This window comes from Castor canadensis, chromosome 2, assembly GCF_047511655.1.
Source record: "Castor canadensis chromosome 2, mCasCan1.hap1v2, whole genome shotgun sequence".
Taxonomy (NCBI): domain Eukaryota; kingdom Metazoa; phylum Chordata; class Mammalia; order Rodentia; family Castoridae; genus Castor; species Castor canadensis.
In genome coordinates this window covers 85,624,776-85,651,862 of record NC_133387.1, presented here as the reverse complement: position 1 = coordinate 85,651,862, position 27,087 = coordinate 85,624,776, and the positions used below count along the sequence as shown (strand labels likewise).

Below are 27,087 nucleotides of genomic sequence, written 5' to 3'. Positions count from 1 at the left end.
TCTGAGGAAATGGTATAGGGAAGTGACTAAAGATTTAGAAACAGAACTAGGTTACATCCCAAGTCTCCCATTAATTAGCGGTAGGTTCATCAATATAATGAGGATAACACTATCCACCTCAGGTAAATGTCACAAGGATTAGATGCAACAGTAGAAAAGTAGGCAAGCAAGTGAATGATGTGCTTGCCATAGTACTCGACCAGGGAAGCACCCAACAGATTTAAGTGAGGTCATGGAGGCCTATTCTTGTTACTGCTCAGCTGTATTATCTTTCCTGTTAGCTCCATTGTCAGGCAGTAGAAAGATGGCTTCTTGGAATTTCAGGTTTACAGTCTATCTCACCATCCCAGAGGATGAAAGTCTCTCTTCTAAACAAAGATCAAAAAAGTCATTGATTTTGATAGGGTCATGTGCCCACTTCTGAGCCAATCACTTGAGCCAGGAAAACACTGTGGCTCTGATTGGCTAGGCTTGGGCTGCAGCTCCTTTTGGGGAAGGATGTTGAATCAACCCAACTCAAACAGTAGAACTGAGGGTGAAGATGGCCTCTGAGGAAAAACCAGGAGATGTGTGGGAAGAGAATGGATAGTGAGCAAGTTAGACAAAGGGTGTCCTCTGCATTCAACTACAGCACCTAATGCATTCTGCTTGTGTTATAGTTAGATGTTTGCATGTGTATCTGCCCTCAGATTGAGAGGCACTTAGCATTGTATCCCCTCTAGTTCCCAGGTCAATCATCTAAATATATATGATCAATAAATACGTTGTGGAACATGAATTTGTTCATCAGACTAGTCAAACTTATTCTTCTTTTGCTCATTTTAAGCCCTGTGGTGTTTTGTTCTCTTTTTGTTGTTCAAAAATACACAAAGTCCCAAACACAAATGCATTTTGTAACATCTGAAAAGACAGGCTGCCAACAGCAGAAGCAAATAAACCTCCTTCATCACTTACTGGCATTTTAACCTTCTAGCCTCTAAAATCCTTTTCTCAACTAATTTTACACAGGTGAGAAAAAGAGCAGGCTTCTATTGTGCCTTCCTAAGCCATTTCATTTTGTTTTTCTGTTTCTGTTCTGCAAATGTTGGATTTGTTGAAAATGGAAGCGCTTAAGACTCCCTGGAGCTGCTCACAAGGGCTCAATATACAACATCATTGTCTGGATTTTACTAAAGTGCAGAAATGGTCTTGGCTTTTCCTTGACTCATTTAATGTTAATCTCTTCAGCCTTTTTCAAGCCTCACCCGCACCCCAAATTCTGAAATCCCAAGTGTAGCATTTGCTCCTTCTTTTGAGTATATGGCTGTCCAGCCTTGATTGTGGTTACAAACGGCCATGTGACTAAATTCTTATCAAGTGATTATGCACAACTTCCAGATCATCTGCTTAAAGATGTCTAGAGTTTGGTCTTAAATAATTCAGCAACGGGAGAGAGTATCTTTGAAGGATATAAATGATACCTGTTGGACCACACGAAGATAGCTGTTTAAATCAAGTGATAGCACATGGAGTTATGAAGATGTATAATACTACATTACCCCACGTTCATGAATGTTGCAAAATTCCTCTTTAAAACAAAAGATGCTCGTTCAGTTGGGTCCTCTTTTACTTCTTCTTTTGGCAGTACTGGGGTTTGAACTCAGGGCCTTGTGCTTGCTAGGCAGGTGCTGTACCACTTGAGCCATACTGCCACATCCTCATCTCTTACTTCTTACTGGCTGGAAAGGGGGCTTACTAGACCAATCTCAGAAGGCCTATGCCTCAGATGGCAGAGCCACTCCACTAGCATGGGTCCCTGAAGGACTTCCTGGAGCCAGGCTTGCCCAGTTGTCTTGGAGAGTTACCTGAAAGAGAAATTGATTTCTTTCCCATTAGAGCCATTGAACTTGGGTTTTCTCGGTTACAGCGTCCATGCTCTCCAGGTAACTCTAGCTCCTCTTTCATGTCCATTCTATTTCAAAACAGTCTCCTTTACTCTAACAGCAAATACAATCTCACTTGCCTTCATTAACCCTTTACTTTTTTCTGGATTTCATATGGGTCAGCACAGTGGTAAACTCAATAAATGCTTACAATGGTCACAGTTTTGGTTGCTCTAGAGGTCAGGCTCGACCACAAGTTCCATGAATGCCTAGATTCTACTAAGACAACCTTCAACTGCTCACATTGTCAAAGCCTGTACACAACTTTCCCATTTGAGTTTGGAGGTCCATTATTTAATATAGTTGTAGACAGACTTTTGATTCAGAGTGTGCCATAAATGATTGCAGAAAAGCTTAGGATGAAATTGTAATGCTGAGAATATTTCAACTAGAAAATGAAAGATTAAGGATATTTTGACTTTTTCAAAAAACATAAAACAGTTATATTGTAAACCACATTGTAGGTTGACCCCCCACAGATTTGCTTTGTTTTCCTCTCTCTATATCTGGCAAAGCTCAACACAGTGTTTTCAGGACTCATGCATTTCCATGTGCTTAGAGAGCAGCTTCCTCCCCTTTGGTGGCCTCCCACCAGGCCCTCCTCACACCATAGTTGAGGATCTGCCATAGACTGGGCTTCACATGGAGCATGGCTATGTGGATGTAAGACAATCCTCTAAAAGCAGTTTTAATCCTTGTCATGAACTGCCAAAGAAGGTCACAGACTTTATCCAGTGGTCCTTAAAAAGAAGGTTGATTCTCACACAGTGGCTTTTAGGTGAGGGCTCCTGAAGGTCTAGGGGGTGAACCTGGCAGGTAGACCTACAAAGAGGAAAGAAAAGTTGAAGCAAGTAGTGTTCATTACTAACTAAACCTAAACAAAATTAGGAGTTTGAGGAAGCTCAGACTGCAGGCTGCACTCAGTTCACCACTGCCACGGCCAGGACAGCCAGCCTGTCTCCATTCCATCCCCACCACAGTCCCTCCCCTTCCAGTCCCCTAAACCTCAGGAGAATTCCCTCTTTGCCAGACCAGTTCCTAGGCTGTGGATGATAATTTAGAATTAATGTGAGGAGGAATCAAGAGGACCTGAGGCTGCCATGTCCCACGTATAGGAGAGCTGCTGATGGAAGAAAGGGAGACAGAGCTGGAGATGATAGCAAAAAGGAGAAAGACAAAAAGACAAGAGCCAGTAAGGGTTGGGTTCAGACCATTGGAAAGTTTGAAAAGAAGCTGAAGAAGAATGGAATGGGGTGTGTGTGTGTGTGTGTGTGTGTGTGTGTGTGTGTGTGTGTAAGAGAGAGAGAGAGAGAGAGAGAGAGAGAGAGAGAGAGAATAGACTTTTGAGAAAAGGGAATTAATCTTCCCTTTTGTGGCCATTTCAGAATCAGCAGCAGACAAAATGAAGTTCAATCTGTTTGTGACTTCTGATGGAAGCAAGAACAGTAAAAGGCATTTCAGTGCACCAGCCCATATCCACAGGAAGATCATGTCTTCCCCTCTTCCCACAAAGCTGAAACAGAATTACAAGGTTCCATCCATGCCCCTCGAAAGCATGATGGTGTTCGGGTTTTGCCAGGGCCCTATGGAGGTCAACTATGAAGGCACTATGAAGACCAGCAAAGTAGCCCAGGTTTACCAGAAGAATATGCCATCTATATTGAACAGGTACAGAGGGAAAGACCAACAGCACAGCTGTCCATGTGGGCATTCACCCCAGCAAGGTGGTTATCATTAGGCTAAAACTGGAGAAAGGCCACAAAAAGGTCCTGGAACAGAGAGCCAAATCTCACCAAGTTGGAAAGGAAAAGGGCAAATAAGGAAGAAACAATTGAGAAGATGCAAGAATAAAGTAATCTTATATACAACTTTCACTAAAAACTGCCTACATGGGAAAAAAAAAAAAAAAGAATAGGGTATTAGGCTGACAGGGACATGATAGAGCCCCTGCCTAGCAATTGTGAGGCCCTAAGCTCAAACTCCAGTACAACCAAAAAAAAAAAAAAAGAATGGGGGATTAAAATTAATACTCCAGGGATTTTAGGAGAATTTAGAAGACATTAAATTGCTTTTCAATGACTTTTTTAAAAGTTAGCCTGACTCCAGCCTTATGTGGGCTATGACATAATAATAGGCTTTTGGAGAGAACACTAACTTGTCCCCATAGTTAGAAGTGAGAACCACTCAAATATTTCAACCCACTCATCAACCATGCATTGACCACTCATGCTACCATATACACACTGTGCTAGGCACAGTGTCTAATTAGAAACGAAGTTAGGCACAGTGTCTAATGATAAAAAAAAAAGTTGACCAAAAGAAATATTTCACCGAAATAGTTCATTGAATGGTCTCTTTGGTCAAGGAGAGCAGCAGTCCTGAGCAAACATTTTTTGACTGTCATTAGACCTCATGAAAGGACAGTGGCATCACCATTTCTGTGGTCTCCTGCCTGGGAGAAATGGGAAACATGTAGATAGGGGGTTTTGTTCTCCCTTGGAATGACTGAAATTTCCCAACTTCAAGGAGGCATCCATCTCTGAGTCACCCACCAACATGCTCCCAGCTCTTCTGCTGCTGGTGGTGGTTCTGCCACAAGAAAGGGGCTTCATGAAGGGGCTTTGGGTCTTTTGCCAACCATAAGATTGTAATTCATCACAGTCTGTAGAATATGCTCTGCCTGAACTATAGGCTGGTGTTGGAAGAGGCAGAGGGGGTCCAAGATCAAAGGTAGTCTCACCCTCCTGGGGCTACTGCCTAAAGAGGGACAGACAGGTAAATGAGCATGCAGAATTATCAGGCAGTCAGAAAGCCAGGTAGTAATGAAGGCTGGTCAGAATATGGAAACACAGAGAAAGGACACCTGACTTATAATGGGTGTGGTTGGAGCAGGCATCAGAACACCGGGAACATTTACTCTGAGTCCTGAAAAACTGGTAGGAGCTGGCCAAGCCAGAGGGCATTGGGAGAAGTCCTGGAAAAGATCTTTGTGAGTGGAGGGAGCATGCGGTGATTTCACCACACCTCATAAGGCTCTCATGTTGCAGAATTATGTTCCTGTTGTGTGATCATTTTTCTTGATTGCCAACTTGACTGAATTGAGAACTGCCTTGGAGATAGTAAAGTACATGCGTCTTTCTGGGTGTGTCTGTGAAGGAGTACTTCCAGAGAGGATTAACTTAGGAGAGGACTCGCCCTGAACATGGCTGGCACCATCCCATAGGCTGGGTCCTGAATGGAATAAGAGGATGGGGAAGAGGGGAAAAAAGAGAGACAGCTAGGTCAATCATCTCTCTCTCTCTCTCTCTCTCTCTCTCTCTCTCTCTCTCTCTCTCTCTCTATCAGCCTCCTGGTTGACGTGAGATGAGCTAAAGAGACTTGCCCAAGTCACTCATTTTGTAGCAGTGAAACTGAAATTTAAACTTGCCTCTCCCCAGATCCTGATCTCTGAATTTTTCTCATTAAGTGACGTCTACTTATCCCTTCCACCCTGGCCTCAAGAACACTGAGGGTGAAATCATCTAAGAAGGAATTCAGACTACTATAGTTTCAAAGGATCATAAACATTTATTCTCTTCTTCAAATAATACCAACCCCCATCCACATGCACAGGTTCACAGGATTAGTAACAGATGAAACACACTGAGAAGTCCTGCAGAAAAATTAACGTTAACTTTGCTTTAACCCAATGTGTCTGAAATCACATGGAAACCTCCATTCTACCTTGCTTTTTTTTTAAACACTTATTTGTATCCCTCAGAACTAGTGCTCCACAGAACACATTTAAGAAGTTCTGCATCCAGTCTTTTTATTGTTCTAATGAGGAAACTGAGGTCCAGAGAGGTTGGGAACTGCCTTTGCGTATAAACCAGCAGCAGAGCCAGAATCCAATTCAGCAGCCTCATCAATTCTCTCGGGTAAATCATGCTTCAGCATGTCTCTTCCATACCTTGGCTACATAAACAGCACATACAGCACAAGAGTTGATAACCTTGCAGTTGTCAACTTACAAATCACCCCTTTAAAAATATACAAAGGAATCCCAGAGCGAGAGCTGAGATGGCATATACAAACTTTGAGTGTGTTTATACACACTATTAATCGCCCTCGTCATGGTTTACACCAGTTACCCAAGCCTCACTATCAGTTGTTTATCTTCATTGCCATTCCACTGAAATAATAACACCAATAACAACTACTAGCTCTCAATGTGAAGGATAATGTTAATAGATTGCTGCAAATTTCTAGTGTTTATCTCTATGAATTCATTTAAATAGAAGCAAAGCTGAAGAAATCACTCCTTAACAAGATAATCACAAACAAATCTCTGTACCAAGTACTCCACTGATAGATCAAACACCATTACCACTAACTAAAGGAAAAATCCTTTCTTTGGAATTTGGTTGGAATTAAGACGACCAAAAAAAAAAGGAAGGAGGCAGGTGGAAATCCTTTTGTTTTTGTAAAGCTTTATAACAATATTTGTCATATTAACATGTAAGCTATATTTGACTGGGAATTTTTCAAAGGTAATAAGCAAATCAAAAACATATTTCCAGTCCTACCCAACTTTGAAGAGCATTTATGAATAACGTATTATGAAGGCTCGACTGTCTAAAAAGTTAAATATTCAGTGCCTGTGCTCTGTATTTTTTAACCAAAGTCTCCTTATCAGCAAAAAGAGGCAAATGATACTCTGCAAATGTTTTAAACGTGCCACTTGGTTTATCTTCCTGTATTAATGATCCTTATGGCAGTGGCTGTATTAACCTTATCACATAGGATAGCAATAAGGGAGACCTATTGTGAAAGGGAGAAAAAAAATACATTTTATTTAATCTCAGGGACCTTTTTTTAACCTGGCAATTTTCTGATTGTCAGAGGGGAAAAATGAAAGTTAGGCTTTTATTGGGCTTTTGTAAAAATCTCAAAAAAGAGCCTAGACATTTTCCAAATGGGTGATTCATTAAACATCATACAATGCGAAGAGGACACAGATTAGATTATCGACTAAGTGTTCATTATGTGAGTTCTGGGATTCACGGCGTCCACTAAGGAGCTCTGACCAGGAGGCAGGAAGTGGCACCTGAGAAAGCCAGTATCTGAATTGCTTATTTATAGATATCACACCACAAAAAAATCCCTTTTACCCCTGGTAAGATATCTACTTCCTTCCTCACAGAGACTCTGTGCACATTAAGGAAATTCAAAGGCTCCATCTTTGAATTCCTTTTTAACCCTGACAACCATACGAAACCTAACCCTGAGCTCTTCTCCCTTTTCTTTCCAGGTGCTCCAGAAACCACCTAACTTCAGGATCGAAACTGATATTTTCATTCAACTGCAAACATTAGCAGTGTGAACCAGCCCCTTCCGCTTCCTCTGCTTTTTCCTCTGGGATTTTTCTTTTTTTTCATTATTCTTTTAATGCAGAACAGGGCTACTGATTACAAAAGAGGCAGTTTGACTCCAGCAATAGGTCTTCTTCACTAATCCTCACTGTCATGGAAATTCCAGCTGCTACAAAAATAAGAGGCTCAATCCATATTTGCCAGCTCTAATATGAAATCTGTCAGAGCCCAAATTAATGAGTTCCAAATTCCTTACATCACGATAACAGGTTAAGACTGGTCAATTAATTACATAAATCCTTCCCGATTCATTGTAGCCCAGAATATGTCTTACATTACTCCATGACACAAGGCCTTTTGGCTCCTGTTGTTCCGCAGAAAGCCCCATTTAAGTGGAGGCTGCCTGCCATGGCAAAATGTTAAATGTCACACGTTAAATTTGCACTTTTCAATAATTGCTTTTGTTAAAAAAGAAAATTAAATGAAAGCACAGAGCTCCCAGTACACCACTATGCGGAGGGCTGGGACTGCACTGAGTCCCAGGGCAAGCAGGTACCTGTGTTTTACCTCTACTGGCTTCCACAGGCTTCTCTGTTGCAGCTGTTCTGTAAGCAGTGGAACTCAGAACATGTATATGGGGGAAAATAACCAAGCTTCCCTAAGATCTGTAGCAGCAAAAATACACATTCAGAAAAACATACATTCAAGATAGGGCTCTTTGTATAGCCAGTTTCTCTTGTCTAGCAGTAAAAGTATTAGATATGTAAACCACAATGGAGCTAATCATTTGAAAAGGGAGCCATGTTTTACAAACGTGTACATTATATTTGTGCAGGTCTTTGCCTTTAAAAAAAAAAAAGATGTTCCTGGTGGCTTTGCTGTTTGAATTTGGAACTAGTGCACATCTACAAAGGAGAGAATAATTGAGGAGTCAGAGGGTCTCAAAATCGTTCGGGCCAAATCTTTTCGTTTTAAAAAACATCAAAATGCTCTTGCAATCACAGCTGGTCGGAACTCGACCTCGAACTGTAACCTCTGGATTCCCGTCACGGTATCTCTTGGTCAGGTTGCATTTCTTTGTGGCTTCGATGCACGTGGGTGACCTGTACAGAACGGAACCAGTTTGGTGAATACACCCGAGCGAGCAGTTGATGCTTTAAGCACAGAGTGAACCTACGAGGACAGCAGGTTCTCACCACTTTGGAGCCAGAACACCACAGCAGATGCAGCCAGCCGGCCCCACCCCAGGAGGCGCGCTCTCGGGCTGCCTGGCCCGCGGCCGCACTGTCCCAACAGCGCCCCCCTCTGTGCGACAGCGGCCTTGCGCCCGGCAGTCACCGGCCAGGCGATTTTTTTTTTTCGTGGGCAAATGCCACCTCCCGGCTTCTCTATGCTGAAGGACAGTATCTCTTTGCCTGTGCCCCCTTGGCACACAGACACACCCCACCCTCACCCAGGGCTGTTTCTTACCCAGCGGCCCAGTCCTGCCACCAGGTACCACTGTCCCCTTCCTCTCCAGATAAGAAGGGGCAGGTTAGCACGACGCGGGCCCGCCAAGGTTTTGGGGTCCCTAGAGGCCGGATCGGACAGGGGGTTAACTAACATAGGTCGCGGGCGTGCAGATGAGGACACTTGGGGCTCGGGGTTTTGCTCCAGGCCCGCCATGCCCCAGGCGGGGACCCTCCGGGCCTCAGTCGCTCCCGGACCCAGGCGGTGTGTCCTCGGCCTCTCCGGTCCGGCGCCGCGCCGAGCATCTGCAGAACAAAGACCCAGGTCGGGCCCAGGATGGGGATCGGCGCCTCCCGTGGCCCCCGGGCAACCAGCCCTGACCTAGCCAGCGGGCGGCGGGTCCCCGCTGCACGTGCGCGCGCCCTCCACCCGGGAGGGTCCCCTGGCGCGTGGAAACGCGGAGGCCCTGAGAGCCATCGGTATTCAGTGCTGCCTCCCATCCCTCACCCGCCATGGAAGGTCTTTCTGCAACATCCCTGTTTTATTTTTGTGACTGTTTCCCCCCAAGCAGCCAGGTTGTCATTTTGAGGCTCGCGGTGGCCACGGTGGAAGCAGGTGGGGCCGGCGAGCTGCAGGTCGGCGCTGTAAATCGCTGTCTTTTTGTGGCTGTTGTTCCCGCTCACCCGCCACCCCAACCCCCACCATCTCCCCACCACCACCACCACCACCTCCCCCCCACCTTCCCACCCCTTTCCGCAGCGCCGTTGCTATGGGTTACCAGGGCGGTTGCCATGGGTTACCGGACCAAGGCCGGCTGGCTCGCTACCTGCCACCCAGTCTCCGCCACTGGCCAAGCAGCCCGCGCGGAAGGCGGCGGGAGCGCGCGTGTGCGGGACGCGGCGCGGGGAGCGCGCAGCAGCCGCCGGGCGCCGCAGCCAACAGGCTGCCGAGCGCGCAGCGGGAAGCGCAGCGCGGTGGGTGGGGGGCACAGCCATAACCAAGGCCAGAGGTAAGGACCAAGCAAAAAAACCCGCCACCAGTGCTGCCCGCGCCGTGCCTCTCGCCGCAGGGACAAGCGCTGCGGGCTTTGGGAGGAACCGCCACTTCTCGTCCCGGGAGCCAGGGTATTTTCCTCTCTCGCATAAGCCATGTGCATAGTGTCTTTAGAACAGAGTTGGTGTTCAGCAGAAAATTGTGGCTTGTTTTTTTTTTTTTTTTCTCTTTTCCTGTATGTCTTTTGGAAAGAAGTCTTTGGAATGTTGGAGAAGAAAGGGTCATTAAGTACCAGAGTTTGCGCAGCTAAAATAAATTAGTGTCCAATAAACTGTTCATTATGAGGATTTCCAAGTTTCCTCCAAGAGTGAAGGGCAATTGTGTCTGACTTAAAGGGCCAGTGGTGCCTCGATTCTGAGATGCACCGGGCAAAGAAAGAATAGAACCCAAATTCTTTGTAACTATCTCAGATTTAAAAGAAATTGTTGATTTCCATCCTTCTAATTTTTTTTGAATTCCACTTTATTAAAATGCATAAATTTCTTATGACCTTTATTTGCAAAGAAAATTGTATTTGTGCTTTGAGTGTCAAATTGCAATAACGAATTTCAGACAGCATTTTGTATTTGGAAAAATGTGTTTATATATAACAAACTTAGAAAAGGTCTATAGTCTAAAACAAAAGCACTAAATTGTATTGAAACAAATCGTTTCTTTTGTTGAAAAATGTTGCATTGGATTCATGGGATACCAACTAAGTAATTTAAATATGAAGAGGGAGACGATTTATAAACAAGAATAAGGTTTTGTGATTTTTGTCTTCAATTTTTAAGGCCTTTCATGTAAAAGGGGTCTTCCCTTACAGCTCAAACACTGGGAACGTTGTTTGTCAGAACCACAGTACCTCAGTACTGAGAAATCCCTAAGGCATCAAGAAAACAAACTGAGTTCAAAGCAATATTCAACTTACCATTGCTGGATGTAAGGTAACTGTGGCTAAGCTAAATGAATGTGTTTCAATTCTTAGTTGTCACATAAGAGACATTTTACTCCTTTAGTTTTCTATGTTACATACCACTTGTTTATATTCAATTATGTAATAAAGTGTGACCTAAGCTTGAAGAGCTCTGGCAAGATACAATTAATATCTTAAGGGAGGAAAACTTCTATAATAAACATTTGTGGTTTCCCCCTAGTAATTGTTTAACCTTAAATTTTTAACTAGAACTAGGTCACTTTCTTCCAAGTAAGACTTTAAAAGAAGCCTAAGTAACAGGTTGTTGACTTTCATGGTCGACATGTCTGTGTATATATAAAGTCAGTTCTAAAACAAGCTGGCTTTCTAGGTGAATGGTCTACCTTTGAAAATTAACCAGGGAAATACAGCTTTACTGAATGTAAGTCATAAAGCAATCAGGATTAGAATTCTTTAAATTTAATTCACATTAAGAATAGTATTAAATAAATACCCGGTACTTTTTAGTTTAGTTGCCTACGTAAACCGGTACTTTTTAGTTTAGTTGCCTAAGTAACTACTTTCTTTTCCTAAAGGAAGCTTTAAATAGATATGCCAGAGAAAAATAAGAAACAAAGCAAGAAAACCAGTGGGAACAGAAGTTCATATCAGTATTTCAGCTGCAAGCAATCAGTTTTAAGAAGGTAGTGATTAGATATCAAAACATCCAAACGAAGGCGACTATGGACAGATGAAGCAAGGACCAAATCAAGGTTCACCAAAGCTCTTCGTAAAAAAATTACCAGTAATTCAAAAACATACTGAACTTATGTCTTGGTCAGAAGAAATAGTCTCTTATGTAAAATAAGTGATCCCACAAGTTGATTTTTCCATGTTTAATGTGAAAACAATGACTTCATGAAGTTTACAGAATAAATGTTAAGCATTTGTTCATATTAATTTTGTTGGCTATGACAGTTGGTGGCACAGTATATGCTGTTCAGAAGTGCTGTGAAACAGAAATATTGTGACTTCAAATCCACCTTGCTGAGGAGCTAGAGACTGCTCTTGAGAGACCCTGATGCCAAATTTTACATGTCAACAAGATGATAAGAAATGGCTACATCTTCGCCTTTATGCATTAAAAGAATGAGTCTTTGATGATAAAATTACAGGGTCAAAGACACATTAAATCAAAATATTAATAATTTTTTGACCAAAGTGAAAAAAAAGAAGAAATTAAAGAAATCATTCTTATTTTAAATTTAGTTATTTCTATTGGATGTTTTTGTTTTTATTTTTTTGGTCAGTTCTTTGAAACAAGCATTTCAAAACTTTTTAATAATACAGTAATTTTTTAACTCCTACTTAAAATAAAATGGCCACTTTTTGCAGTAGTCTTTACTACCCTCCAACTAGACTGGATAACATTTAATTAAAGCAACAAGTTATTCCATTTATGTAAAAATATCTTCCTGCTTAGTTTCACAGAGATATTTCGGACCTGTGAGGCAAGAAAAAACCCTGGTAATTACCTCAAGAAAACGCTGCTACATCTGAAATTTGAAGTTCAAAGTAGTTTATATAAGACATCTTATCTTTGGGCCACTAAAAACATAAAAGACATTTTATTAAAATTATACCAAAACCTTCAGGTAAACACATTAAAAAAAAGGTTTTAAAAATGAATAATGAATTCTGAAATTAGCAAGTTGATATCCTTTCCAAAATTAGAGGAATATTCATTAATAAAATTAATTTTCATAATATCCTCTGATTTTAAACTAAGCAGTAAGCAGTCCCCACTGATGATGAAAGCTATCTATTGACAAAAAACAAATGTGCACATGTAGTCAGAAAATAAGTCAAAAAGAAAAAAAGGAAAGAAAATAAGTCATTAAGCTGTAATTCGATTTCTACAATGATAGTGCAAACACATTTGTTGCCAGAAACCATGTTTGAGTTGATATTGGACAATGAAAATGTGTATCTGAATCTACCCATTCGAAGTCTACATAAAATTATTATCACTATTTGTTTTTTTTCCTAAGATGTAAACATTATTTTAATGTCTCTATTCAGTAAGGTACATTTTTCATCTAAGTTTGAGATAGAATACTGGAAAGGTTAAATACTCTTAAATATTTTAACCAAACAAGCACAGTGTTTTGCTAGTGCAGGGGAGGTAGCCACCTTGCAGCCACATGCCTTCCAGACGGTCTGCTCCACGCTGTCACCCTTCCTGTTGGCTAACATCACATATGCTCGTCTACAGTAACTGCCTGGTTCACAGAGCAGGAATGCTGTATCTGGATTTTAAACACACCTACGTACTTATCTTTTGAAATTCAATAAAACCAACTAAGTCTTTTTCAAACATATAAATCATTTCAACTGAGGGCAGGATCTTGTTTACTGGGACTGTTTGGCGATGCAGGGTAGTATGGCATTCACAGACTTTTTGCTTTATACAGAAGCTTGGCTAAAATTAGACAACATAAAAACACCTACCACTAATAAACAACCCAGCCTCTTGAATTCAAATACCTAATGTCATGACGGTGAGCTTCAGGTTAGACTATACTATTAGCAAGCGTTTTCCTCTATGACTGGACACACGCTATTCCTAAGAGAGTAACATGAGAATTCCTTTTCAGGATTCTTGTGGAGCTGTACTTATTTTACATCCATGCGAACTGTTATCGTCGCTACTGTGTCCCAGCCCAGAGGATGAACTGGAAAAGAAGAGAGGGGGAAAATAATAAAAAGAGGAAATTGGTTTTCACAACACACTCAAAGCCTGAGTAACAGAGGAGAACTTTAATTATCTCCAGTCACAAAGAGAGACAGGAAATTTGGACTTTTAATTAGCCATTTGGAGTGCAGTTGGATATTTTTTTAGCTAGATAATTTAAACGCGAATAATTCAAGTCTGACTAAATGAAAGTCACATAATCAGAATGCAGATAATTGAATTTCTACTGCATTCATTAATTCAGTGTGGAGGTGTGTGTGAAGACTACTGTGATGAGCTGTCACAGCTCAATAAAATCTCAGTCAATTAATTTTTTCATTATCTTAGTATTACATCAACAAAAAAGCAGAGAGAGTGTGTATATCTGTGTGCGTGCATGTGTGCACTGTGTGTTATATCAATACGTGTACAGTAAATCAAAATGCAAGGAAATACCTTTCCGAATCATAATCTGCGTCATGTTCTTTTTTTCCTTCTTCGTCTTCTTCAGGGAAGCGTCGGTTCATCAACGCAAACTTGTGGATTGCTTCTTCCACTGAGTACTTGGTCTGCCCAGAAACACAAGCCTCGATGTCCTCGGAGTTCAGGTGGCTTTGCAGGAAGAGGTGAAGGCTGCTGTCTGAGAGCAAAAGTGCGTTCTGCAGGACTCTGTGTAAAAGAAAGAAAGGGTAAAAAGTAACTGGTGATCAGGATGGACAGACTTGGGGTAGGAGAGACACAAGAAGTGCACCACCGAAGTCATTTCTCTACCTTGCTAAACTCTGTGTTGAGTATGAGCTCTGCCCATTAACGGGACAAAAGCATATGTTAACTTTTATTGAATTATTTGGAAATTTAGGTGAGTAAAAACATGAAACTAATAGTTAAGAACATCTGTTAAAAGAATAACTTCAAGGACATTTCTTCAATTTAACCATCTGTCATGACCATGTGGATTAATTATGGAAATATTTTGCTTATAGAGTCAGATAAATTTATTCTACTTTTTAAAATTTATTGCCAATAGCACATCAATTCAGCAATCTTTATTGACTAGGTTGTCATGAAATATCAAAACATTCAACTATTATTAAAAATTATTTGAAAAAGTCAATATACTTCTCAGCATGTTTTTACATCGTAAAACTTTACAAGTGTGATTATGTATAAGCACATGTGAACAGGGCTCATTTGAGCGGTAGCTTTCTTTTGCTGGATTGGGATTTGAACTCAAGGCTTTGTGCTTGCAAAGCAGGCACCCTACTGCTTGAGCCACGCCTCCAGTCTACTTTTTTTTTTTTTTTAATCTAAGGTTTACCAGAAATTTCTCTAAAAGCCAGGTGTGTAAAAGGATCATCAGTTCAAGGCCAGTCTGGTCTATAAAGCAAGTTCAAGACCAACCTGGGCTACATATCAAGACCCTGTCTCAAAAGTATTAAAACAAGAAATTTCTCCAAAGTCTTCCATAGCACTGCATCTCTATGATGTCAAAACAAAGCCACCAAAGAAAACTAACTCCAGGCAACTTTACTGTATGTAACTAAAATCCAATAATTCTATGGTAATTATATACTAGTCTTTCCACATGAAAGATTAAAGTTTACAACAATAGTGCAGATTTCAACTAATGCATCAGAACTTCATGTAGGATTAAAAACTACCATGTAGCAAACCTGATGCTCAAATTCATACTATCAGAGGATGTGTTTTTTCTGAAATGCATGTCTTAAGAATAGGAAATCAAAGCAAAGCATATACTTTTAAATTTAAATAAAAACTAGTTTCATTTTTAGCAAAGATTTTGATGTATGACAATTTACTATTTATTAGCAAATGATCTAACGGGAAACACTAAGGCCAGATGTAAAAAATGAATCTAGAACACTACACTTCAACTATTATTCTGCCCAACATGGGATTTTTTTCATATGGAGATGTATGAAAAGTAGATCATATATTTCAGACCAAATGAACCTTACCTTATACTTTGCATGTTTAAATAAGTAATTAGAAAAATAATTCTCTTCTGGCCATTAATATCAATTTAGTTAAACTTCAAGGTCATTACAATGCCAAGTCCTTTTCTTCAAAATGAAACGATTATTTCTTCTAGAACACAAATGTCTACAAAAGCTGATATTGAAACTAAAATCTAGATATCCCCTTTTCTGAGAAAATAGTCTTTACTAAAGGTCTACTAAAAGGAAAAGCAAAATCTTTGTTTTTTTAAAAAAGGAAAAATGTCAAGCAAAGCAGCTACACACTTCCTCTCTCTGTGTCCTCGGTCCCCAGTTCTCCCAGATGACCGCGTCACAAGATTCACTTACGAAGTACAAGTAGCCAAGCAGTAAATCCTTTTTACCATTCCGAGATTTATTTTCTACATTTACAAATGTTTGCCTTTTGTTCGAAATACTTCAGATTAGGGAAGAGCCCTACAGCAACAGCCCACTCATATGAACTTGGACTCGCTGTGCAGTTCTGAGCAGAGCATTTCCTGTGGCCTCCTGTTGGTCACTTCCTGCCAGCCCCAGGACAAGTAACTGTTCACGGGGATTACACTCACTGCTTTGTTTCTGCTGGAAATGTGTTTTATTTTCTTTATAAAATAATGGGTAATCTTTAAAATTGATTTTAGATGGTTTGAGGCATTACAGCACAAAAGTAATGAGCACTAATGCCAATGATATTGGACGCAAATTCATTTTAGCTTTATTTCACGTCTAAAGCAATTCTACTGAGCCTTGAACTGCTCGCGCGCTGTTATTAACTTGCTAGTAACCTAACACATGTGCACTGCAAACAAAAGTGATCAGAGTCCAGGTTGATCGGGACCTCAAGGCTACTGTCCTTTTTCTTGAGCTATAATTCAATTTCCAATTTTACTCTACATTAGACTCATGATGTCCTAGTGTTTTCTCTTCTGCTCAATACTGCCACCTGGAGGACACACAGGGAACCAGGGAGCCGGCTCACCCAGCTCACAGTAAGAAGAGAATGGGAAGCTGAGGCTGGGGAAGACCATCTGAACACTCACACAACTCAGACTCGAAAACCAGTGTGCCTACAGGGCATGGTTTTGATTTTTGGAATCTCTTCTGTCTTGCTGGTAAATTTACGCCACCTTACTGAATAGGGATAACTCTTAAATAGGCAAAAATATCTTAAAGTACATTTATGCCTTTTATTTTGCAATCAGATTTTTTTTTAAGTTTTACAGTAAAATTTTAAATGTAAAAAATTTGGAAGGGGTTTTCCCATCTGGTTCAGAGAGTGTGATTACTTCATCTGGAGTCATCTTTGGTTTACTGTCTCTCAAAAAAGGTTGTGACTGCCACCATCCTAATAGTAAATCCTATTTTTTCCTTAGTCATATTTGTGCCACATTTCCCACAAACAAATCTAATAGCAGAAAACCAACTTCAAACTTGATATAAAGAGTACTTTGTAAAGCAGTCAATAAAATGTCATTGTTAGAAGCCTCTGTAAAAATGTTTGTGATTTTTCAAGCCTTTATAAAAAGAGTGAAAAAGAACCTCCAGAATTTAAAGAAATTAATGGTATTTACGATGCAAGTCAAAAGTTATTCGTTTCCCCATAACAACTTTAAACTAAACAAAGAAAGACCTGCTTTTTCCCCCTGAATGGGACACAGTTGAAAATCTGGTTTTCCTCAACATGATTTTATTAGGTGTGTTATATAGTGGTTTAGTAGAGAACGATATACAGTTACACAGAATCATTTCATCCTCACTGAGGATGTCCTGGGTCTACTAAAGCCAATATACTGATGTCTACACACATTTATTAAAAAATAAATAAATAAACCTATAAATTTTTGTTGAAGGATATTCATGATCTGTGCTGTGGTGCCCTCTATCGAACACAAAGACTTATAAAAATTGTGTGTGTGTGTGTGTGTGTGTGTGTGTGTAAAACTAGTCTTTGTAAAAAGAGAAAGAAAGCACTAAAGAAAGAAAGAAAGGAAAAGACTTTAAGTATACAAAAACAATTCAAAAGTCTACATTGCAGGGTGAAAACAGTTATATTAAGGATTGTATTTAGTAAAGAAAGCAAGCCAGTTTCCATTCATGATATAAATTAAACCTGAGAAATTAGCAGGAATTCCATTATTCATAGTTGGAGACTTACCGACGGAGTGTGGAATTTTAGTCTATAACTTGCTTTTCTCATAATTAGTATAGGTGAGTTCTAATTTATAATTAGTCAGGAGAAAGAATATAAAGGGAACGTCAAGCTGAGATTGAGGAAAAATGACTATATTTGGAAAAAAGCTCGCAATCATGCTGACCAAAATTAACAAGTAGTTAAGAGTTCTACTAATTATAAACTTGCCAGTTCCTGGAATTAATATATAACCTCCACCTTTCCTATAGTTTTCTTATCTATAAAACTGAAATAATACCCAGCTTCTAAGACTCCTATAAGTACTGAAATAAGACATGCTAAAATGTAGCAAGTATTCAATAAATGATATAGTCTTATTTCTCATATAATCAAACAAACAATTTTCTGATTCCCCTATGAAGATTAGCCTGAATATATACTTTGCTTATATTAAATATGTATTATTTCACAAATGAGCTTAAAATGAAAAAAAATATATTCTTTATTATATACACACATATAAAAAGAGGTATTTTGGTTTCATAGAATTTGAACGTATGTAGTGCTTCTGGTTCATAACTTACATAAAAACCAGATTGTAAAAACACAAGCTAAAATTCTGTAATTCAAGCATACTACACTTTACACTGTGATTACTGGAGGTCTCCACAAACAAGGTACAAGGTACTGATGAGTGGCCCTACTTAATAAGTAACCAATGGCACCTCACAGGATACCCAGCTGGGGTCAGACACAGTGCCAAATTGCACATCACACCCAATTTTCCTGAGTGAGTTTGGGTGAGGTTACAGGGGAAGGGCTCTAGAGGCAAAAACATGGAGGGTGCTACTTGTGCAAAACTGGGAGAATGGAGAAGCTGTGCATGGGAATCTAAGGACCACAGAAAGGAGGGACTCAGAGGTCAGGTCAAGTCTGAAGCCAACTGGGTGCAATTAGAATCCTTGTTTCCTTTACATTCAAATCACAGAGAAGTCCCAGCTTTCATTTTTAATGTGAAACTAACTAGTTTGGTGACAAATAACATTGCAAGAAAACTGCATGTGAGCAGAATGGTTTGACTTCTAGATGGTAACCCAGATCCAGTTTCTAGGAATCTAGCCACAGTCCTGACATATACACAGTGCTTCCCCATTAGAACGGAAGCTTCGATAAGGTCTTGGGTCCATTCAATGTAGTCCTATATCCCTGGCATACAGTCTGGCCCAAAGTTGTCACTTAATTAACATCTGTTGAATGAAGAATCACTACATTGCTTTCAGAGTCATTTCTAAGTAATCATCTTAACAATACAACCTCCCAGTGAGCTCAGCAATGTGTGGGTATGTCCTCTAACTCTACAGAAAACCAAAGGATTCAACTGAATCAAGGGACTTCCAAGGTTGCATAGCTAGGAAAAATCAAGGAGCCAGGATCAATGAGAGACTAGACACTACCTCCTTGAGCTCCTGATCCAGGATACTCTTCACTATGACAGATGCATCAAACAAAGCCAGCAAACAGCCAGACAATACAGTGCACACAAGCATAATCCCACAGTGGCAAAAGACCCTCACTGGTGTTTTAACTTAGCAGACCAACTATGGATGGAAAGGTTATATTCAAAGCAATGAAATGACTCCTTGACACATGCCCAGAGGCTGGGCAAGGTGGTAGCTCACACCTATAATCCCAGCTATTTGGGAGGCAAAATTCAAGGCCAGCCTGTGGAAAAAAGCTAGCAAGACCCATCTCAGTCAATAAGCACAGGCATAGTGGTACATGCCTGAGATCCCAGCTACATGAGAGGCCACAGGTAGGAGGACTACAGACTGAGGCTGGTCTGGGCAAAAAAAACAAAACAAAACAAAACAAGAGACCCTACCTGAAAAATAAAAAGCCAAAGAGACTGGGGGCATAGCTCACATAGTAGAATACCTGCCTAACAAGCACAAGGCCAAGAGTTCAAATCCCAATACTGCCCGCCTCCAAAAAAAAAAAAAAAGAAATGAAAAACATACCCTACACTTAACTAGTGACACAAATAGAAACACTTGCTGTTCTTTAAGCTCAAATAAGGTGCTTTCTTTACAGCAGATGAGCAGCTTCCCAGTGCCCAGGCCTCCCTAGAGGTCACCAGGCTGCTGCTTCCCTAGACAGCATCTGGAAAGGAGGCCACTCTGCAAACTTGACCTACATCTTAAAGCAGAAGCCAGCAGCCCCCTGGGCCTGTAGAGGCAACAGTTAAACTCAGGGCTGCTCCTGAAGGGGAAGGGCAGAAAACCTGACCAGCCCTTTGTTCTGCCATGCTCACTACACCCAAAAGAACAGCACTGTGATGTTTGTGGAGGGGAAAGGGGGAAGAAGGTGGCTCCACTAACCAGTTCTCCTGGGCTCTATTTCTCTTGCTTCTCTTCCTTTTCCTACCCTCCCTTAATTCATAAGCTTGAATCTTTCTGCATATCTCTGTGACCCTTTCAAAGGAAAGGCTATGTCAATCTAAGAGAAATAAATATTAATATTCATGTACACACTTAATACTCAGGTTCTTTATGAGCCATATGGAGAGAAGCAGCGTGTTATTTCAGCGAGCTCTGGGGCCCTGTTTAGTGAATTCAGAAGGAGATGACTTCAGATCTCGAAGCCACTAGGAAGAGCATGGATGCTCCGGAAACTGGGCCCTGCTTCTAACTAAGGGCTCACATGACTCAGCTATTTCCTTACCTGGGATATAGAAAGCTAGAAAAATAAGCTCAAAGTCACTTTGTTTCTACATGCATTACAATAATTATGGCTTAAGTCCAGCACCACTGATAATAATAATACTAGCCAATAATGACAATAACAAATAATAGCTCAGACATAAAGGCAGTCCCGCTCTATGGCTCTATGCCAGGTGCTGTGGTAAGCGCTTTATGTTCATTAACACAATGCAAGGGAGGTACTATTTTGACCTCATTTTATAGCTGGGAAAAAACACAGTCACAAAGGAGGGAAAAATCTTGCCTAAGACCCCAGTTAGTAAGTGGCAGAGCCAGGATTTAATCCAAAGTAGCTTATCCTCAGAGTCTATGTGCAAACCAGAGTGCAATAAGCCCCTGGTGGGATGGGCAGTCCAAAGATGGAGACAAAGGGAAATTCTAGCAGTGTGAATTCAAGTAGCTCTACTGAAAGTACCCACCATCAGAGTGTAAACCAGAAACTATGAAAAGCTACCTAACATCCTTTACAAACGTGCCCTCTGAAGGGAAGAATTAAGCCTTTTCACTTAGAGGAACCCAAAGGGCAGGAGGAGTTCTAAAGATGATTTTGGTCTGTCAATCATGAATGCTGTAAATGCAGATAGTGTTAAAATGTAACTTTTCATAATAAGGCACATGTTTCCTGGAAATTTTTACTTCTGCCAACAGGAATTTGTATCTGCTTCATACCTTAAGAGACCCTGTATTTAATGTTCTCTGACTTAATTATTCATTGTTTCTTTCTAGAAAGCTTGGTCCTGGACACGCACTGGGTAACGTGAGCCACAAGGTGGCGCTCTAGTACAGGAAATGCACTTGTGAGCTCGGCTGGCCAGGGACTAGCATGTCAGAAACGCTCCTGGCGGGACCTCTCAACCCCTCCGCCCCGCACCTCGTCTGCCCGCCCGCAGGGTCTCTGTACTTACTTTCTGAGGAAATCTTCCAAACCCTGACGGCGCTGATCAACATGCTGGCGATTGTTCATGTTGAAAAACAGGTTTTTAGATGGAAGTTCTGGCAGTTGTCTTATGGGGAAGAAAAAAAATTTATTTTTAATGACCAATCAAGGTGACTTAGTTATAGAAATCCCCGAAAGTGAAGGCACATTAAGCATGTTAATAATTACCACGTAGCTATTATATTATTATTATATATGATATAATTAGGGTATGTAGAAATCAATTAAAGAAAAACCCAGCTTTAAACATTTCTAGGGTCTTTCATGGTCACTATTCATAAAAGTCGGTTAAGTCAAGTGGAAAATTTGAAATGCAGATGCAGAATCTACAAAACTACAGAAAGCAAGAGATTGCAATCAAGAAGAAAGCCTGTAAAATGCTTGCTATCTGATATATCTTAGTGAATATCAATTTTTAGTTATTGACTCCCACAATAAAATCTCCTCAATATACTGCTTAAATCACTTACACCAGCAATGCATTACTTTGGAGTCTTTGCCTCAGCCACACAAATTCTCTGTATCTTCTTCGCACACAGGATGTTTTCATTGTAAAACACATGCTATTAGTCTGTACGGAAAAGTAGAAAAATATGAGCCTCACCTGAGGAAAACTCAACTATCTGCCTTGCTTATATCTAACTCACAAGATGTTCATTGTAAGTAGGATGTAAACAACCAAAAATGTATTACACTTATGCTGGTACTCTGAAATCTTGTACGTAACGCACCAGTAGCTCAGCCTTGAATATGGCCAGGATAACGTAAATGAGCACTGTCACCCTGGGAAGGGCGTGGCCCAGCTACGTTCTGAGTCCTGAAGGAGACTCCGACTCTACTAACTGAGCATAGCTGTCAAGGATGAATCATTTTAAAAGATGATTTTTAAACCATTTTTATCCTTCTGGGCAGAGTGGTACACACATGTAATTCCAGCTCCCAGGAGGCAGAGACAGGAGGATGGCAAATTTAAGCCAGCTTGGGCTACATAGCAAGAGTCTTGTCTCAAAAAAACAAAAACAAAATGACACACACACAAAAAAAAAAACAGGGCTAGAGACATGGCTCAAGCAGTAGCAAGTACAAAGCACTGAGTTCAAACCTCAGTACCTTAAAAAAAAAAAACTTATCAAAAACAAATCCCAAAATGCAAATGGCCAATAAGAGCTCAAGGTTGTGCACTGTGTTTACCTCCACCACTGTAGTGGAGGTGCCTCTGGGGATCACAGGCCACTTCCCAGAGCCCTTCACAGGACATGGCCAAGATGTGCATCTTCTGACATGGCCGTCCCTACAGACCACACCATCACTAGGAATCCAGAAGTCACCACTAAGCTAGAGAACAGCATCTCTCTGTTCTGTTAGACATGGAGCAGATGTGATCCACGTTAGGAGAACAGCTTGGGGGCACAGGGCTGAGTGTCACACAGGGCCAGGAAATCCAAGTTCCAGTGCTGGCTCTGCTCCAGAGCGCCTCACTTGAGCTTCAGTGTCTCAAGTGGTAAACAGAGTGGTCCTCAGGACGGACAGAGATAATCCACAGATGTTATCTACTAATGTTATTATTAGTTCCTAACCAGTTGTTTCCTTGCAGCTACTCTGAGACAGACTTGGGGGCAAAAAAACCACACTTACAGAGTCCCCACCCAAAGCTAAGCCACACTGTTTCTCCTCTGGGTAAACACACAATATGCAAATATTTTCCTTTGGGTAAACAAGGAACTGACAAATATCTGTGTGTACTGGTTTCAAAAAGTAAGAGCATCTCTATTTTCTCTATGTTCATGAAACCCTGTTTCATAATTTTTACATTGCCAGATGAGAAAAAAATTGCCACTAAGATCTGTATTATGTCAAAAAAAAACCAAACAAACAAACAACTCTCTTTTTCTGATTAATAAGCTCGGCAAGTGTTTGTTTTCCCTGGGAAATCTAAGTGCTTCTGTGCATTTGTTCTTAAACTAACCCCATGAAATGTATGGGATGGGTCCTGGTATTCCTGACCTTCATAAAGTTCAAAAAAGGCTCAGGATGCAGAGAGGTGAAGACACTCAACTCCAAAACAGCCTCTGGTCTGAATCCAGCCACCCTTGATGACATGGCGATAAGACATGCTAGAAGGATCTGTGGCACAGATCTGTGGACGGTTTCAGAGCACACCAGGCCTCACGCTAATGCGCTCCTTGGGGACTAAGCCAACAGGCTGTGTTACGCTAGAATTAGTGTCCTAACGAGGCTTGGGCGGCCATCCTCTCAGTACCCTCTCCCCAGAGAGGACCAAGACACAGAGGAACTCCTGACATCTCAGGTACAGGCTAGGTCAATTTAAATCCTTTCCTTCCTGCTCAGAGTCACTGTGGGTGTCAGTAATGAAAGACCCCCCTGGGACTCCGTGAGAACAAGGTACATCTGTGAGTCTTCATTCCCAGGACAGGCTCAGGAGAATATGTACGATGGACCACCAAGCTCTATCGTCTCTTAGTTTAAATTCCAAGTAAATGTCAAGATTTCAGGGTCACCCGCTATTATTTCCCTTGAGGTCAATTTAAGCGAGTTAATCCCCAGTTCCCTGCCTGTGAAGCTCCAAGGGTGCAGCCTCTAACAGAGGCCACTGAGAACTTTGGCCCTCCATCTGCTTTTGATTGAACAAGAGGTGGAGCCCCTTCAGGATCACACTATCTATCGTGAAATCACTAACTGATTAAGTCCCTCTAAATCTGTTTGCTTGTCTTTGCTACCCACCAACTCAAGATCATTCATTACCAATTCATCAGCATTTCAGAGAAACACCACAACACTACCAAATAATATTTGTGCAGCCCATCCTTTCTGGTTCCAGACAGAGATTTCTGAATTCACGTCATGCTATTTATTAACAAAGAATAACCTATACTCTCATTATCTCCTAAAAATAATCAAACTTCATGCCTCCAATACAGTGTGTGATAGGGACTCACAATTTTTTCAAGAGCCAGGTGAAAGGAAACTAAAGAATTCCATTTTACTTCAAATGCTTGCTCTTATATGTTCGTAATTTTCCATACTGAATGTGTCTGAGTGTCTGGCATGAGCTTATAAGTAAAACCAAAGCAAAGTAAAAATAACAGCATATCCTGGCAATGGCCTACAACACAATCACCAAAAAAAAAAAAAATCAGAGCCAGGTGCCAGTGGCTCACACCTATAACACTAACCAATTGGAGGCTGAGATCAGGAGATCAGGAGGATCAAGGTTCAAGACCAGCCTGGACAAGTAATTTGCAAGACCCCATCTCCAAAATAACCAAACCAAAGTGGACTGTTGGTGTGGATTGACAGTAGAGAGCCTGCTTTGCAAGTGGGAAGTCCTGAGTTCAAACCCGATCCCATCAAAAAAAAAAAAAAATCAGTTCTGAGATTTTACTTGGCTTATTTTCTAAGTTGGGCAATCTTGAAAGAAAAAGAAAGGGAAAAGGAAAAAAAAAGTGTTATGGGTAGTATTGGGTACTTAATATACCAATTTAGCTGTTTGCAATGGTAAGATTAAATGATGCTAATCTTATTTCACTGTGCTCTGTAGTCACAGACAAATTCTGAGCCAAGAGAAGTCCAAACAAAAGAAGATGGGAAAAGTGACTGTCTTTAAGATCAAGGGCCAGTAAACCACAGCCGTGGGCCCGATCTAGCCTACACTTTTCTTTGCAAGGAGTATTGTGGAACATGGTTATACTCATTCTGTGCTGCCTGTGCTGCCTCCACCCTACAACAGCAGAAATGACAGCTGCCCTCAAAGCTTTTCCTGGTCCTTTCCAGGAAAAGTTTGATAACCCTTGTTCAAACTGATCATAGCACACAAAACTGTTCAAGCAATTAGGATACTATATTACTTTCAAACAACATCCATCATTTCTGGTTGTTTACACCTCATGTTAATTACTCAGATCCAGGCTAAGGCAAATCAATTGCATTTTCTGATTCTCTCTATAAAATATTATACATCTCTTTTCCTAAGAATTCTATATCCTCTCAAAACTTAAGATTTATCAGGTAATATATTACAGAAATATGTTATACTTCAGGAATCATCTTACTACTTAATTCAAAATGCATGCAATTAATTGTATCTTTCCAAATTCAGTGTTTTTAAGTGTATCACGGCATCCCACACAATTGTGCTACGTGAGTGTCTATGATCTCTGCTGACTGCTGACTGCGTACTTACGTGAACGCATATCTCGTAGTCAATGTAAGAGTGCCAGAAGTCCTCCTTCTGAATCCTGGGATCTCGGACCCAGACGCTTACGAATTCCTGTATGGGCATCATAAGCAAAGAAATGGCTTTCAGAACCGCAAGGAAGGCAGGAAGGGGCTGAGAGAAATGGCGATCCTAGAACCAGACTGAAATGCGTTTTTGCCAGTGTGTGTCATGAGAAAACAAGAAGTAAGTCAATGAATCAGGCACCACGAGCAAGTCCAGAAAACACTTTTGCCACAAACGGAATTTTCCAAATAATGCAAAACCGAGCCCGGCAGGCTTATGGACAGTGTTACAGGTTGTCTGAAGACGAATAAGAAAGTATACTCTAAAACTGATGGTCATGAAAAATCAGTCCACATTTCCTCAAATTTTAAATGTGGTCAATACTTACTTTCAACATCTCTAAATGCTAACTACAGGCCCTGCCTGGCTAATGGCCAATTGCTTTCTAAAACATGTAACAAGGAAAGGTGACAAAGGTCATGTGAAAAGGAAGCAATGAGAGTTGAAATTGACCACTGTGTGTGTGTGTGTGTGTGTGTGTGTGTGTGTAAAGCCTCATGAGAATACTAGTAACAGAAAGATGAACTTTATACAAAACTTTTATACAGCTTTGATACAAACTTTTCTATTTTTAAAATATATTTCCCCACATAGTAAATCATTTCATCTTCATATCCTTGTGTTACAAGTAAAAGTTAGAGAGGTTATAAAAGACATGCGCAGTGGATAATTTTCCTTTTAAAAGATAATATAATAGAACACATGAGGTAAAATTTAAAATAATACTTTTCAAGAAGTGCTCTTAACTAAGTAGATGTAATGTAAAAATATGAGAATGGGTATAGCAAAAAATAGATTTGCCATGATAAATTTCAATGTGTAACTTCTTCATTCAGCAATATAAATTTGCTGAATAAAGAATATTAATTTCAAATATTTTGACTTTTTCGTAAGATGGGGGCTTTGAGGCCTCTTCCTGTTTTGTTTTAGCACATCTGAGATGCAGGATGAGGCCAAATCTGATACTCTGCCCTTAGTCTTTGCTTTTCACGTGGTCCTTTTCCCGCTTTCCACATACACACAGCTCATAGAAGGAATCAACCAATCATTAATGAATCAGTGAACAGAAAGTCGGTTAAGGAAGAAAAGACGGTGAGTGGGGAGTAGACCAGTGGCGTCCACACACACACCGCAATGCACATGTGTGCTGGCTTTCATGGCTCTTCGGCGCCTTTGCCCTCACGGGCCCTTTCCTCCACTGCAAAAATAATCATACTTTATAACAACTACTCAGGTACAAAGATGACTATATTAGGATCTATTAAGTCCCTTCTTTGATCTAAAAGTTCATTCTTCTGATTTTAAAAGGAATTAAAACACTTTTCAGTGACCCCAAAAATGCCCTGGGCACTGTGCTTAGCGGAGGACCCACGAACAGCAGCTCCCAGTCACCAGGTCACATGGAGGGCACACTCCCCTGGAGCGTGCTGGCATCACCACTTTTCCATTGAAGAGGCGGAAGTTCTTGGATGGACCAAAACGAGAAACTCTTTCCACCCGCTCAATGCCCACATTAATGTTAGAAAGAAGACAGGCGCCTGTTACTAAAATAGTGAATC

At 40.7% G+C, this 27,087-nt stretch overlaps 1 protein-coding gene, 1 long non-coding RNA gene and 1 pseudogene across 5 annotated transcripts in view; 2 read left to right on the top strand and 1 right to left on the bottom strand.

Annotated features, from left to right (window-relative positions):
• Positions 1-3,324: 3,324 nt before the first annotated feature.
• LOC109700414 (large ribosomal subunit protein uL24-like) lies at positions 3,325-3,773 on the top strand (annotated as a pseudogene).
• Positions 3,774-9,602: 5,829 nt separating this feature from the next.
• Positions 9,603-14,518, top strand: LOC141420707 (uncharacterized). Of its 3 annotated transcripts, none has more exons than XR_012445243.1 (3): positions 9,603-9,731; positions 10,581-10,701; positions 13,916-14,518. It is a non-coding gene; the product is annotated as an uncharacterized lncRNA (long non-coding RNA). The 3 variants fall into 3 exon arrangements; XR_012445244.1 differs by having other exon boundaries at positions 9,688-9,846; XR_012445242.1 differs by lacking the exon at positions 9,603-9,731 and having other exon boundaries at positions 9,936-10,701.
• Snx10 (sorting nexin 10) overlaps positions 11,552-27,087 on the bottom strand; it is a 64,039-nt gene continuing 48,503 nt past the window's right edge. For both annotated transcript variants that reach the window (XM_074065171.1, XM_074065172.1), the window contains exons 3-7: positions 25,430-25,516; positions 21,699-21,799; positions 21,197-21,295; positions 13,861-14,073; positions 11,552-13,405 (exon numbers count right to left, since the gene is read on the bottom strand). In XM_074065171.1, the coding sequence (XP_073921272.1) occupies positions 13,324-13,405; positions 13,861-14,073; positions 21,197-21,295; positions 21,699-21,799; positions 25,430-25,516 (582 nt within the window). In that variant the 3' untranslated portion in view covers positions 11,552-13,323. The remainder of the gene's footprint in view (positions 13,406-13,860; positions 14,074-21,196; positions 21,296-21,698; positions 21,800-25,429; positions 25,517-27,087) is intronic.